The sequence below is a fragment of the Chelmon rostratus genome, chromosome 23 (assembly GCF_017976325.1).
Source record: "Chelmon rostratus isolate fCheRos1 chromosome 23, fCheRos1.pri, whole genome shotgun sequence".
Taxonomy (NCBI): domain Eukaryota; kingdom Metazoa; phylum Chordata; class Actinopteri; order Chaetodontiformes; family Chaetodontidae; genus Chelmon; species Chelmon rostratus.
The window spans coordinates 19,415,641-19,430,132 of NC_055680.1; the positions used below are offsets into that span (position 1 = coordinate 19,415,641).

Sequence of the window (14,492 nt, forward strand, 5' to 3'; positions counted from 1 at the left end):
GAGAGAGACAACGTCTTGTGTTTCTGATGAATTCTGTTCAATATGAAGTATGTAAATGTGAAAATATCCGGAAAAGAAGCTGCTTTTATAGCCACGGGTTATGTAACAATAACATATTTTTATAATGGCATAAAACAAAACCTTTGATACAAGAAGTGAATATATGAATGTATTTATTACAAATAAACATTTTATTGTGAGCAGTTAGGAAGCAAGAAACTCGTTCAGACATCAAGCAGCAGTCTGACAGAGACACACTGTCCTCCTCTATCTTCAGGTTAAATTACTGACTATTCTGCCAATGTTCAATCAGGTGTTGTCACTCAGACATTAAACCAGTACAGTCCAGGAAAAAGGACCAGGTCCCAGGTGTGCCTGTGTGAGGTCACAGCCTCTAAGCTCTGCGTGTGAAGTGCTGCGAGTCTCTGAACTCCAGGTAGAGGCTGAACAGGAGGTGCAGAGACTGGATCCTGCTGCTGTACACGGGGATGTCCAGCAGGCCGCAGACGATGTCGGCGTACGCGGCCGGGCTGCAGTGCAGGCGGGCCGGCGGCAGCTGCAGGCGGCCCAGCAGCTCCTCCAGCTCGGCCGGCCACTCCTGCATCAGGCTGTCGATGTCCGGCATCGCTCGGCCGTACTGGACGCTGGCCGGAGGCTTGGAGCGATGCAGAGCGCTGATACTCTCCACCCAGCTGTCCACCGGCCGAGGGTTAGTCTGAGGACTGGCAACACTCGTCACCTTCTTCAGCTGGAGGACGGAGACAGAGACAGACAGGGACACAGACACAGAGAGAGACAGAGACAGACAGGGACACAGACACAGAGAGACAAAAAGAGAGAGACAGGGACACAGACACAGAGAGAGACAGACAGAAAGAGACAGAGACAGACAGAGAGAGACAGAGACAGACAGGGACACAGACACAGAGAGAGACAGACAGAAAGAGACAGAGACAGACAGGGACACAGACACAGAGAGACAGACAGAGAGAGACAGGGACAGACAGGGACACAGACACAGAGAGACAGACAGAGACAGACAGGGACACAGACACAGAGAGACAGACAGAGAGAGACAGACAGGGACACAGACACAGAGAGACAGACAGAGAGAGACAGAGACAGACAGAGAGAGACAGACAGAGACAGACAGGGGCACAGACACAGAGAGAGACAGAGACAGACAGGGACACAGACACAGAGAGAGACAGGGACACAGACACAGAGAGAGACAGACAGAGAGAGACAGAGACAGACAGGGACACAGACACAGAGAGACAGACAGAGACAGACAGAGACGGACAGGGACACAGACACAGAGAGACAGACAGAGACAGACAGGGACACAGACACAGAGAGACAGACAGAGAGAGACTGCTGTAAACATCCTTCTACCTCACACATGCTCTAACCTGAGCAATACTACATTCCTTTTCCCTCTAATACTACACTATGCATATCTATTTTTATTTCCACTGTGACACACACACACACACACACACACACACACACACACACACACACACATTTATATATTTATCTGCTGTGCAATAAAGCAAATACTGTACTTTATTTGTCCATAACCACGTGCACTGTTTGTTTCAATCCCTGTGCAATTACTTTTCAATATTTCTCACTTTCCATTGGCAACATGTTTTCTGTAGTCTTTCATATAAAATGTACATACTCCACTTCTTCTGCTGTTTGCTAGTTTCATTCATGCTGCCTGAAACACCGGATTTCCCCAGCTGGGGATGAATAAAGTTGACCTTATCTTATGTTACAGGTGTGTTACAGGTGTGTGTTGCAGGTGAGTGCGTGCGTGTGTGTGTGTGTGTGTGTGTGTGTGTGATACCTCGGTGGCTCCATGCTGTTTGGTCTCCTCTGACAGCCACAGTGACAGCACCGTGGGGTCTGCCTGTTTCACACTGGGCTCGTCCAGAACCAGGAGACCCAGACTGTCCGCTTTCCCGTCCGGCCTCGGTACCTGAATGCCACACAAGTAAACGACACAACGTTCGTTTCATGAACCAGAAGTACGCTGACGTCCCACCACTGGTCTAATAAGAAAAGCTGAGGGATGTTTGAGGAGACGTGTGTGCAGCACACCTTCAGGAAGGCGTCGATGTCTCCCACGGCCGGGATGAAGTCTGGGATGAACGGCTTCAGGCTGTGCTCCAGCTCTATCGATTGGGGGGTGTAGCTGAGAGGAGGCAACAGAGGACGTGAGGTTAACATGGATGAGAGTGAGCGTTCGCTGTGATTCACAAAGGAAGCACGAGAACACTTCTGTCCCCATCTGAGACATTTGTCTGTCTGCAACCTGTTCTTTCCCCTTTGAACCTGTGTGACGGATGACACCATACCCACTGAGAGCCGACAGTCTGAGGACTGGCAGCGAGGAAACGTGTCACTTCTGTTCAAACTACATTTAGATCTGAGATGTGTTTAAGACTCGACATCCTCGTCACAACCTGAATCATTAATTCACGAGCTCACAAACACAACATCAGCTAATGAGAGCTGCCGAAGGTGACTGACATCACCATCTCATCACACCTCCCAGTGAATACGAGTCAAGTGATCCATTCATCCAGTAATCCACTGGTTGATCAACAGAAGTAATGAGTAACTGTTTGACCAGTCAAATCATGTGATTAGTTGTTGCTGTGATGGTTTCAAGCTTTTCTCTGTCTCTCTCTGAAGATGTCCCCCTCCATGGAGGGCGCTCTCACTATTTTCTGATGTTTCATAGACAAGATGATAAGAAAGAGACTCAGCGGATGAATCGACGATGAAGACTCCTCACCGTGTGATGTACTGGAACAGCTCTTTGATCTCGGTGCTGACGGGCAGGTTGGCGTAGTCAGCGGGGTCGTACGCCCCCTCCAGAGCCTTGCTGGGCTCGTCGTCGTCGTCGTCGGAGTCCTCTTCGTCCGAGTCCTCCTCCTCCTCTTCTTCCTCCTCGTCCTCCTCATGTGGACTGACCCCAGACTGCCCGCCAGTGGGCTCGTTGGCCCCCAGGGGTTTGTGGTCTTCATCAAACTCATCACTGCCGCTGTTGGCCGACATCAGGCCACGCCCCTTCCTGCTCCTCCTGGACTCTGACTGAAAAGACAGACAATGCTGATGTGAGAGGGGACAGCAGCATCAGGGACATCTGAGGGAAGACAGACAATGCTGATGTGAGGGGGGACAGCAGCATCAGGGACATCTGACGAAAGACAGACAATGCTGATGTGAGGGGGGACAGCAGCATCAGGGACATCTGACGAAAGACAGACAATGCTGATGTGAGGGGGGACAGCAGCATCAGGGACATCTGACGAAAGACAGACAATGCTGATGTGAGAGGGGACAGCAGCATCAGGGACATCTGAGGGAAGACAGACATCCCTGGTGTGAGAGGGGACAGCAGCATCAGGGACATCTGACGAAAGACAGACATCCCTGATGTGAGAGGGGACAGCAGCATCAGGGACATCTGAGGGAAGACAGACATCCCTGATGTGAGAGGGGACAGCAGCATCAGGGACATCTGACGAAAGACAGACATCCCTGATGTGAGAGGGGACAGCAGCATCAGGGACATCTGACGAAAGACAGACATCCCTGATGTGAGAGGGGACAGCAGCATCAGGGACATCTGAGGAAAGACAAGGCCTCAAACAAGTCCAGCTGCAGTTTGGAAAAACCGTAGAAACATACTGCTGATACATTTACTACATGAAACTGACGCGTACTTCTACTGCTGATACTTTAATACGGGACGTTAATGTGTACATTTACTGCTGACACTTCTCGTCGGTACTTCTGCTGAGTATCTCTCTCAGCTTTGCTAACTCTCAGTCAGCAGACAGTGCTGTTGTTGGGTGATGATGTCCGGGTTCAGCCTACCGCTGTGCCCCGGAGCCACGCAGTGGAGCCGGGGGATGTTCCCGGTCTGGACCGCTGGACGTTACCTGTCGCTGGCTGCGGGGAGTCGGGCTGTAGACGCTCGCTGCCTCCTCGGAGTCGACCGCGTCCAGGATCTCGTCACACGGCTGGTTCTTCAGTAGTCTGGTGTCTTTGCGCCAGTAAGGCCGCTCCATGGGACGCTAACGGATCACCGGGAAAACCCAACCGCCGTTACACACATTTATCTCCCGGTTAGATGCGCTTTAGTACCGATTCAACCGTTTATCCGACCGACTGTCTGCCCAGCTCATCCGTTTTCCTTCTTGTTTACTGGCTTGAGTTCATCCAGTTAGCATTAGCCACCTAGCTTCAACCCGCTCACCACAAACCGAAGCACCGGAGAGTTTAAAACCGTCAGAGACAATAAACAAACGGTGTAAACATTTAAAGCAGATTATCTTCAAACGTTTTCAGGTCTCCTAACTGTCCGAGTTCAGTTCAGACGCGTCAGTTAGCAGCTAGCCGCTGAGTGGAATGAACTGTCTCCTGGCAACGGACCGCGCAATGCACCATGGGATGTAGTTTTTTTAAACTTTATTGGGGGATCCAGGAAGGAAGGAAGCTTCTCACTGAGGTCATGTGATCACAACTGAGCTCGATCCATTGGCTGATGGGTTAGCGCACAGCAGGAACAAGTGTTTGATTAATCAGCTGACACAAAATGTGTGTTGAACATTTTATTCAGGATGAATGAAAACAGATTCACAGTCACACAGCTCTCCTTCGCAGAGACAGTTGAACAGTGCTCGCAGCTGAATCTCGAGTTCAGAGGCTTCTCACAGTAAAAGTGCTTCATTAACAAATATTTAACTCTTTTCATGAAAGAAAGCAGTTCCATCCAAGTTAATCAGAAGTCATTAAAACGGAATGAATCTGTAGAAAGAGCCAGCCAGGCTCTGATCCATGTCCTCCAGGACCCTTGCTCCATCAGACGGGTGGGGGTGGGTGGCACGGCCCGGGCACGGGCAGGTCAGTATGTAGTCACAGCCATGATAGCATACATGCTGCTCAGAATATAGAGCGAGTGTTGTCCATCGCTCAGTCTGCAGAGAAGCTCAGGATAAACAGCTGCAGACACGCAGAGTCACTGCGCTGCTGCACAGCAAACATGTCAACTGCATCAACTGCATCAGTGAACAGAATGAAACTCTGAGCCAGCTCCTGCTTGGTTCAGCATCAGATAAAGCTAGCTGTGGCTTCAGCTGCAACACAAGCACCACATGATCTGGATTCAGGGTTTTCTCACAGAGCAGTTCCCCGGCTGCCTGCTGGACCCACAATGGAAATAAATAACTCAAACTAGACATGAAGCTATTTTTAGTGCATTTGTGGAGGAAGAAAAACACTTTTGTCAGGAAAGATTTCTCACACTCTGCTGGAGTCCACACACACACACACACACACACACACACACACACACGCTGGTGTGACGTCAATGATGATTGGTTGAAGCAGTTTGGGGTGAAGGCAGCCTGTTGCCTGGTGACGACCAGCAATCGTGTGAGAAGCTTAACTGAAGCAGTGAGGTGATGTGCTGTGAATGGACCCCCCCCAGCATGGGATCAATAAAGTTATATCTTCCATCATCTTCTTGGTTACCTGATAATCACACGGCTGCATGTGAAACCAGGTGATGGGGAACGCGTGACAGAGATGTCAACGGAGGAGAAGGTATATGGAGTTAACTGTCTCCTCAGCACTGAAGGCTGTGCCCTCAGGTTAGTAGCACAGTGGGATCAGACCTCTGCTTCTGATCCTGGTTCAGACCTTCCTCCAGGAGCTGGCCTCGAGCTGGGAGCCACAGACAGGAAGTCAGACAGTATTCTAGCACAGACTGAGCGTCATGACTGATCACACTTCACTCAGAATGGGCCTGATGTGTTCTGGTTTCAGAGCGTCATATCGACGGTTTGTTGTCTTCCTGTGAGCTTTCAGTACCCTCCACGTTTCCCAGAGTGCACTGGGCCTCCACGTTTCCCAGAGTGCACTGGGCCTCCACGTGTCCCAGAGTGCACTGGGCCACAAGACGCTTGTTGACAACAACCAACTTTTACCTTCTTTATGTCCACAACAGCCGTGGAACAGGTGGAGGGGGTGGAGCTACACCTCAGGCTCACTATCATGATAAACTACCGATGTTAGAGCAGAGAATGGTCCTTTAATGTGTTCATATGAACAAACAGCTCCTGCCTTTCTGTATGCTGACTGATTTAAAATTGGCCGTTGCTGTGGTAACCATTATATCAGAGTAACAGGTGGATCTTTTCATGAATTGTGGTCCAGTGTTTTGTTCTGACTGTGATACAGTTCATGAAAAGATCCAAAACTGTTCCTGAAGCAACTCAAGGCCCATGGAACCACTCAAGGATTCCCTCATCAGGGCCCTTCAGAACCCCCGCTGGAAACTCCTTAAAGAACTTCCAATAATACCGTCGACCTTCCTCTAACTCCCTCACGGACCGCAGAAGTTTCCCTTAAAGACAATTCAAGCCTGCTCATCAACCTTGAGATGTCTCAGGGATTCCAGGATCCCATTCAAGGACCCCTGGAACCTCCTGATGGAACATTTGAGTCTCTTCGTTGAGTTTTGGCATCTTCTCACAGACCTCTGGTACCCCTCAAGGTGTCCTGGAACTGATTTTTATCTGGTTTAACCTAGTTTGTGAGGACTTTGTGTGTGTGTGTGTGTGTGTGTGTGTGTCACTGTGTGAGGAGGCAAGAATGTTGTGCGTCACAACACACACACACACACACATGCAGGGATAATAACCTGCTTTTGTGATCAGTGACCTCTTTCTCTCTAATAAGGTGATTGATGAGCTATTCTTCCTCTGTGTGTGTGTGTGTGTGTGTGTGTGTGTGTGTGCGCGAGTGTGCGTGTGTCTGTGTGTGTTTTATGTGCGAGGTTGATGACGTCAGAAGCTGAATAGGGGGCGGGGTTTTGTCTGACTGGGACAAAGACGATGGGGGGTCATTAAACACACACACACACACACATCACACTCACACACACACACACACATACACACACCTATCCTTCGGACGATGTGAATCTCTGTAGCCCCGCCTCCTTCTACAGGAAATAGTTTCTAACGAGGACCCGGTCACCGTGGTGACAGTTTACGAGGGGGCGGGACGACTGAGGTCAGGGGTCATGAGGGTCTGAGAGAGACAGAGGAAGACGGTTTGTCCCATTTACAAAATGAGACAAACAGTAACGTGAGACTCTGCACGCAGAACTCTGTAAACCCACTAAATCCACCCTGGGTGCAGAACCAAACTGGGACCATCGAAGTCAAGAGAGAGCGAAATTTCACAGTCCCCTGAACGAAAGTTTCACCTGCAGAGAGAAGCTCCGTCAGCCGGCTCTGGTTCACACAGAGCCCCCACAACAAAGCCCCCACAAGACTAAACCAAAATGACTGAATCAAACAAAATCCAGAGCAACCTGGAGTGTCTGGCCTTCAGCAGAGAATACTGAGCAGCGGATTACCTGATCGCTCTGACCGATCCTGGACAGAGTCCAGCCTCAGTGGAGAGAGACCTGGACCCCCACACAAGAAGGTGCACCTTCCAACTGCACCATGGAGACACAAAGGTCAGATCAGAACACCCTGAAACCTGATTACAGCCTCCACATCTGCTGGGTGGAACCACCTGTGTGTTCCTGCGTCGCAGCCGTCAGTCATCCAGAATCCTTCAGGTGAGTTTTTCTGTTCTGTTTCTGAACAGTTTGATGTTTTTATTTCACACCTGAGAGGGAGAGAAGCTGTCATCACATGTTTTATTAACCTGCAGGTAACCATAGCAACACGACCGCACACTCAACAACGCAGGAACATCTCCTGGAACTCCCTCAAGGACTGTAGGACTGTCTTCGGGGAACCTGTGGTGCCCCGTCAAAGACCAATTGATCCTCCTCAGTACCTGGACCTTTAGTACCTTCTCAGGTCCTTATAATCCTTCAAGGACTCCAGGCTCAGCAAAGACTGGGAACTCACACACCTATGACATGCACCTAGAACACCTCCTCATGGGCCATTTGAGGCAGAATCCTGGAATCCACGTCAAAGAACCTTTTCACTGACTCGTGGAACCTCGTCAAGGAGTTTGTTGTCTTCCCAAGGACTCTGATCCTCTTTAGTGATCCTGGAGCCTCATTAAAGCTGGAGTTGGTCTTCACCAGACTTGGTCCACATCACATTTTGACGGTTTCGAACCAAACACAGTTTGTCCCTGTTTGTTTGTAATTGGTTAGTTGGTTGTGGCCTGATGTGCTGAACAAGTCTAACCTCTGCTGAACATTCAGTTGAAACCACGTTTGGGAATGTTGTACAAGTGTGTAACATTTCTTCCAGTTCTACCCTCAGGGGGCGCTACAGGAACAGTGAGAAAATGAACGTTGGTAAACGAGTCCTCCATGAGCCAGTCCACAGCCCCACCCGGTGACCATTAGTGAAACATCATCAAATCTCTTTAACGCGTGACTCAATTAGCACCAATATTGGGAGGAGCCACAGTACGAGTTAGCTTTAACTGTCGATGCTAACGAATTTAGCTTTGACAGAGAGTGATGGACAGCAGCATCTTCCTCAGGAAACACACGACTGCAGCTGGAAACTTTTATTCTTTTCATGAACCTTTACGTCTGATATTTTAGTGTCTTTCTTCCTCCTTGTGACAGGTGGTCATTAAACACACACACACACACACACACACACACTGTTCTTCTAGCTTTGTCTCATCCATTCAGTGTGTGTGTGTGTGTGTGTGTGTGTGTGTGTGAGACCCGTCGTCGTCGTCGGGGGTAACAGCAGTAAGAATGTGTGACATCACAGATCTGAGTGGTATATTAGTCTGCGTCTGTCGTCTGCACGTAGATCACGACCCGTCCTGACAGCGAGACAGGACAGACACAAACACACGAAGCGTACGACGTCGTCTACGATCGATTATTAACGATCTTTACGGAGAAAAACTTTTTGGACAGAAAACGTTTCAGCAGGTTAAACTGTTGATTGACGAACAGGATCTGGTGGATTTTTGTCTCCAGTTTGGATTTTTATTGGAATATTTCTCTTCATCTCTCTGTGTCAGTAAGTTCTGCTGCTTTAAAGTTACTCACTTTATCAAGTCTTTGGCGTATTTGTACTTCACATGTGGTAGAGTTCAGTGCTCGATACTGCTGCTGGAGGATCACCAAAGAGATCAATACAGTCTTCAGTGATTTCATCTGATCTGTGTGACTTCATCCAGTTAATCTAATAAAAAGTAATCGAATAAAAATCTAATTTAATCCAATTATTAATACATTTAATTACATTGAACTGTAACAAAATCTAATTTAACCTCATTTCATCTCATCTAGTCTTTGAAAATTAAATCAAATACAAATTAGTTAAATCAAATTGAATCTACAACATTAAAACAAAATGTAATCAAATTAAATTTAAGATCAAAGTTCAAAGTTCCAGGTGGTCTTCTTTGTTCCGCTGGAGGAAACAGAAGGCAGAGTCATTTAAATTCATTTCACATTAATCTGATCCATTTTTAAAACATCTCTGCTCATCTCATCTAAAGTAAGTAACAGTAATGGAAGTCAATGGTTGCTCAGAGTTCACGCCCCCTCACAGAGTCACTCACAGTGACAGCACAATCAGCCAATCACAGCGCAGTCAGCTGTAGTGAATTCAAGGTCAACACTTCACTTCATATTCCACGACCCCCCTGCTGGGACCAGAGAGGGGCCCCGCCCCGCAGTTTGACAACTGCCAGTTTAAAAGAATCTGTGAGTTCACCTCAGAACCAGGATCTGTGAGTCCCCTTCAGGCCAGGTCCTGTGCTGTGATGAATATTAGCTAACGTAAGATCAGCCTGTTGGACATTGACGAAGGGTCTTCGTTGTTCCTGTGGTTCAGTCTCAGGGTTCCTCACAGAGGACTAGTAAAGAGTAAAATATCAAGGCAGTTCTAATACTGCAGTACGCTGAACTGCGGTACAGTAATAAAACACGTACACATGTAGTGTATTAGGTAGTACAGCGATGCAGTAAATGTACGTGCTTCATGGGAACTGGAGAGCAGCTAAACATCACGTTTGGGTTAAAGAGGAGACGCAGAAGCAGCTTGAACTTCAGTCCGAGCTCAGCAGCCGTCACCATCCTCCTCCTCCTCCTCCTGATGAAGAGCTCAGCTCACATACACAGACCAGTGAGGCTGGAAGAAACCTGCAGGGACCGGTCCTCCGGTTCATCCCGAGCTGTGGACCCACTCACTGAGGCAGTTCCACAGACATGAAATCATCTCGCAGCAGATCCGGTCCTGAGCACCGTCAGGGTGGTCCGTCCGGCTCTGGGTACCAGCTGGGTTCTGAGTCTGAAGCTGTTCCTGCTGCTGTTTGCTCCATCAGAGAGGCCGTAAGACGTCCGCTGACACACCTGAGCAGGTGTAGAAAGGCTCCTCCTCTCTGAGCTCAGCATGCTGGTCATTGGTGCGGCCTTTGATCCGGTTCTGAGCTGGTCTGGGTTTCGGGGACAGTGATCAGACCACATCCAGAAACCTGACCGGCTCATGAGCAGTGATCCTCCAATCGATGAGCACGTTGTACCTGAGAGTGGAAATGAATACCTGAGTGCTGTTACCTGCTCAGCTCGCTGCCCATTGGTTAACCTGGGCTGTGATCCACAGATCTGGGATCAGAGATCATTTCTTCAGCTTTTTAGATGTTTAACATCACATTGAGCTGCTCACACTGCTGTCCGACCTCTGCTGTGACCAAGTCTGAGTCTGCAGCCAGGGAACTGGTCATACTGGTCATACTGGTTTTACCAACACACAACTCCATAACGTAGTTGTTTGTGTACTCGTTCCTACAGTCCTTAGCACAGTGCTGAGTCGAAGTATAGATACTTCTGGTGAAATATTACTGCAATACTGCAAAGTGACAGTTGTTTGGTCAAATTGTTACTGGAGTTAAAGTACTGGAGTACTTGCTTTTACAAATACTTCAAGATTGAAGAGTACTTTTTCTTTTTAATGTCAACACATTGTTGTTTTGTTCTTCCAAGTCTTTTACAGAATCTACTGTGAGTGTGTGTGTGTGTGTGTGTGTGTGCATGTGTGTGTGTGTGTGTTTGTGAGTGTGTGTGTGTGTGTGTGTGTGTGTGTGTTTGTGTGTGTGTGTGTATCAGTACTCAGATAAAGTATTAGTTACTGTCCACCCCTGCAGCCACACAGAGCTCAGATTGTGTTGACCTTCGCCTGCTGCCGTCCTCCTGCGACACCATGTGATCACACAGGCGTCACCTCCACCTGCTCCATCAGCTCGTCTAACAGAGTCTGAGGGGGCGCAGTGCGAACTGCTGAGCTGGCGCTTTAGATTAAAGTGTGTTTACATGTTTAAAGCGCCGTCTGCGACCACCTTCAGAAGGAAAGCTGGTGGCGGTCTCAATCCATTGGTTCCCTAATGTGTGATGTCATCACCACGCATGTGATTGGCAGCAGTGCAGATCAGTCTTCACCTGTGGACGAGCGTCCTACAGAACAGGAATAGTAATGGTGATGCTTCGTCCACGTGTGCCGGGCTGGGGTCAGCATCATGTCGCTCGAAAGCTCCAGAACAGCCACTGAGCTACCTCAAGAGTTAACCATCCAACTGAATGTGTTATACTCAGGGAGTAACATCTGAATCAGCAGCACAGGAGGCTACACCATCCAGCCAATCAGAACTCACCATCACCTGTTGCCATGGTTATGTGTTAATTCTTCAATCAAATGTTCATTGTCCTTTTATTTCTGATTTTTTTCCTCCAATCATAGATGGCTGCTTCATCTTCCTCCTCCTCTTTCGTTCCTCTCCTCCTCCTCTTCCTCACCGTCGCCGTGGAGTCGAGACCTTCACCTGAACGAGACGACGCGCAGGTCTGGGGAGACCTTAATCTTCATCATCATCATCACTGTTGTCGTGACAATCACCATCATTGTCTTTGCTCGGCTTCAACATCATCGCCTTCATCTTCAGCACCTTCATCTTCATCAGAGCTCACCCTGATCCTCCTTATTTTTCTTGGTCATCATCATCGTCTTCCACTACCTCCTTTGTCATCTTTCCTCCTTTTCTTCATCATCCTCATCTGAAACTCATCTTCTTTTTGTTCCTGTTTTGATTTACTTCCATCATAACGCCACATTTAGCTGTGCTTAGCTCAGTGTTTGGACTACTAATGCAGTACACAGTGTGTACTAATGCAGTACGCAGTGTGTACTAATGCAGTACGCAGTGTAGACTAATGCAGTACGCAGTGTAGACTAATGCAGTGTAGACTAATGCAGTACACAGTGTGTACTAATGCAGTACGCAGTGTGTACTAATGCAGTACGCAGTGTAGACTAATGCAGTGTAGACTAATGCAGTACACAGTGTGTACTAATGCAGTACGCAGTGTGTACTAATGCAGTACACAGTGTAGACTAATGCAGTACGCAGTGTGTACTAATGCAGTACACAGTGTAGACTAATGCAGTACACAGTGTGTACTAATGCAGTACGCAGTGTGTACTAATGCAGTACGCAGTGTAGACTAATGCAGTACGCAGTGTAGACTAATGCAGTACACAGTGTAGACTAATGCAGTGTAGACTAATGCAGTACACAGTGTGTACTAATGCAGTACACAGTGTAAGCTAATGCAGTACGCAGTGTGTACTAATGCAGTACACAGTGTGTACTAATGCAGTACACAGTGTAAGCTAATGCAGTACGCAGTGTGTACTAATGCAGTACGCAGTGTGTACTAATGCAGTACACAGTGTAAGCTAATGCAGTATGCAGTGTGTACTAATGCAGTACGCAGTGTGTACTAATGCAGTACACAGTGTAGACTAATGCAGTACGCAGTGTAGACTAATGCAGTACACAGTGTAGACTAATGCAGTACACAGTGTAAGCTAATGCAGTCGTACTCTGTTCCTGCAGGTCTTACACTCTCTGTTTGGCTCTCGTCTCGCTTCTCTCATCTTGGCCCCGCCCACCTATGATGACATCACAGAGGGCTCGGCCGACCCCTCCTCTTCATCCCCCTCCAGGGGATTGGCTACGAGTCGTGGTGCTGCCAAGGGATTGGCCGGCAGACAGGAGGCGGTCCCGCGATTCTTCCTCGACTTCCTCCAGCGACAGTCCAAGATGAGGAGGCGGAGCAGGAAGTCGATGGTTGGAGGAAGAGGATGCTTCGGGATGAAGATGGACCGAATCGGCTCCATCAGTGGGCTGGGCTGTTAGAGACGCGGCGTGTATTACCATGGTAACAGCCTCCCTACACGTTTCCTCCAGACTGTAGGTCCTCTGGGATGATGACCCCACCTGCGTTTTGATGACTTTTTTGAACTGTGTGACGTCACAGCTGGTGACCCTGAGCTGACCGTGCATGACCTCTGACCTTCAGGGACACGTCCGTCCATCAGTCAGACTCCATGTTGGAAGTTTACTAATGAAGGACTAATCTAAATGAAACGTACACCTGTTATAGTGAGGTAGACACAGGTAGACGTCAGAGGAAACGGAGGCTCCCTCCCACTTCCTCTGCAATCCTACTAATGACCTCTGACCTCTGACCCCTGGCTACAACACAGCCATCAGGACACTGTGTGTGTGTGTGTGTGTGTGTGTGCTTGGACCAACTGCAGTCTATCTGCAGGATGCAATAAAATAAATAAAGAGAAGCTCTGTTGTGGCTCATGTTGCTTTATTTTCTTGTTAATCCATATTTTGATGTTTCAGATTTGAAAGTGGCGTCTGTGATCTCTTACAGAAACCTGAATACAAAGGTCGGGCTTCGCCGCCACCGTCACAGCACTGTCGTGTCACTGCGAGGCCAAATATTACAGCTAAACAGGATGTCACACAAATAGAAAACCTGTTGGTGCAAACCTGATTTTCTGATTTTCGTTTGTTTACACACATAAAAATGTGAAGGAGAGGTGCTACAGAGCGTCAGAGGAACTTCATCACCTTCGTCCAATACAAGAGAAGAAAATGTCAAAAGGGTGGGACAGAGCAGAGCAAGCAGGTAAAGTAATGAAGGAGCATGAAGTGACGAATCATCAGTCTCCAGAGATAATCCCTGAGGATGACCGTGACGACACTCACCTGTGCAGGTGTTGAGGTTAAACAGGAGACAGAACAGTCCACACCCCCGAGCGAACTGTGGCTGAGACGCTGGACAGACAGGAGACACGAAGGTCCACAGAGACAGCACACATACATTCAGCACTGCGTGGCTGCAGGACTGGGTCTGACTGTGATGTTCACTCTTGATCCTGGTTTAGACTCGGCTCCAGTTGTCTGATGTGTAGACAAACCAAAGAAGACGTAAGAGTGGGACGCTCAGGATTTATCACAGCTTGGACTTTTCCCATAATACGTTCAGCAGAACTTTAGTCCTTAAAATACCCGGATGTCTTCTGATTTCCACACTGTGCTGAATTCAAACGTTCCTGCTTCTACTTCCGCCACGAAGACAACTGTCCTTCCCGCCACTA

General features: G+C 48.4%; 2 protein-coding genes across 3 annotated transcripts; one reads left to right on the forward strand and one right to left on the reverse strand.

Annotated features, from left to right (window-relative positions):
- Positions 1-162: 162 nt before the first annotated feature.
- On the reverse strand, positions 163-14,456 carry ift46 (intraflagellar transport 46 homolog (Chlamydomonas)). Of its 2 annotated transcripts, none has more exons than XM_041965274.1 (5): positions 14,101-14,456; positions 2,810-3,108; positions 2,110-2,203; positions 1,856-1,987; positions 163-748 (listed from the first exon to the last, which is right to left on the reverse strand). In XM_041965274.1, exons 1-5 carry the CDS (start codon positions 14,215-14,217, stop codon positions 395-397), a joined length of 996 nt encoding a protein of 331 aa, XP_041821208.1. In that variant the 5' UTR covers positions 14,218-14,456; the 3' UTR covers positions 163-394. The 2 variants fall into 2 exon arrangements, with proteins under 2 accessions (XP_041821208.1, XP_041821207.1); XM_041965273.1 differs by lacking the exon at positions 14,101-14,456 and adding an exon at positions 3,963-4,445.
- On the forward strand, positions 11,775-13,233 carry si:ch73-265d7.2 (C-type natriuretic peptide 2). The gene is made up of 2 exons (XM_041965275.1): positions 11,775-11,876; positions 12,931-13,233. Exons 1-2 carry the CDS (start codon positions 11,775-11,777, stop codon positions 13,231-13,233), a joined length of 405 nt encoding a protein of 134 aa, XP_041821209.1.
- Positions 14,457-14,492: the final 36 nt, after the last annotated feature.

What these genes read in the sequence shown, in the direction of transcription:
- ift46 (XM_041965273.1), bottom strand. Translation starts at nt 4,091, where the DNA reads ATGGAGCGGCCTTACTGGCGCAAAGACACCAGACTACTGAAGAACCAG. An exon ending in CTGTTCCAGTACATCACACG is followed by an intron (nt 2,204 to 2,809) that starts GTGAGGAGTCTT and finishes GCCTCCTCTCAG; the next exon opens with CTACACCCCCCAATCGATAG. An exon ending in ACATCGACGCCTTCCTGAAG is followed by an intron (nt 1,988 to 2,109) that starts GTGTGCTGCACA and finishes TGTGGCATTCAG; the next exon opens with GTACCGAGGCCGGACGGGAA.
- si:ch73-265d7.2 (XM_041965275.1), top strand. Translation starts at nt 11,775, where the DNA reads ATGGCTGCTTCATCTTCCTCCTCCTCTTTCGTTCCTCTCCTCCTCCTC. An exon ending in CTGAACGAGACGACGCGCAG is followed by an intron (nt 11,877 to 12,930) that starts GTCTGGGGAGAC and finishes CTGTTCCTGCAG; the next exon opens with GTCTTACACTCTCTGTTTGG.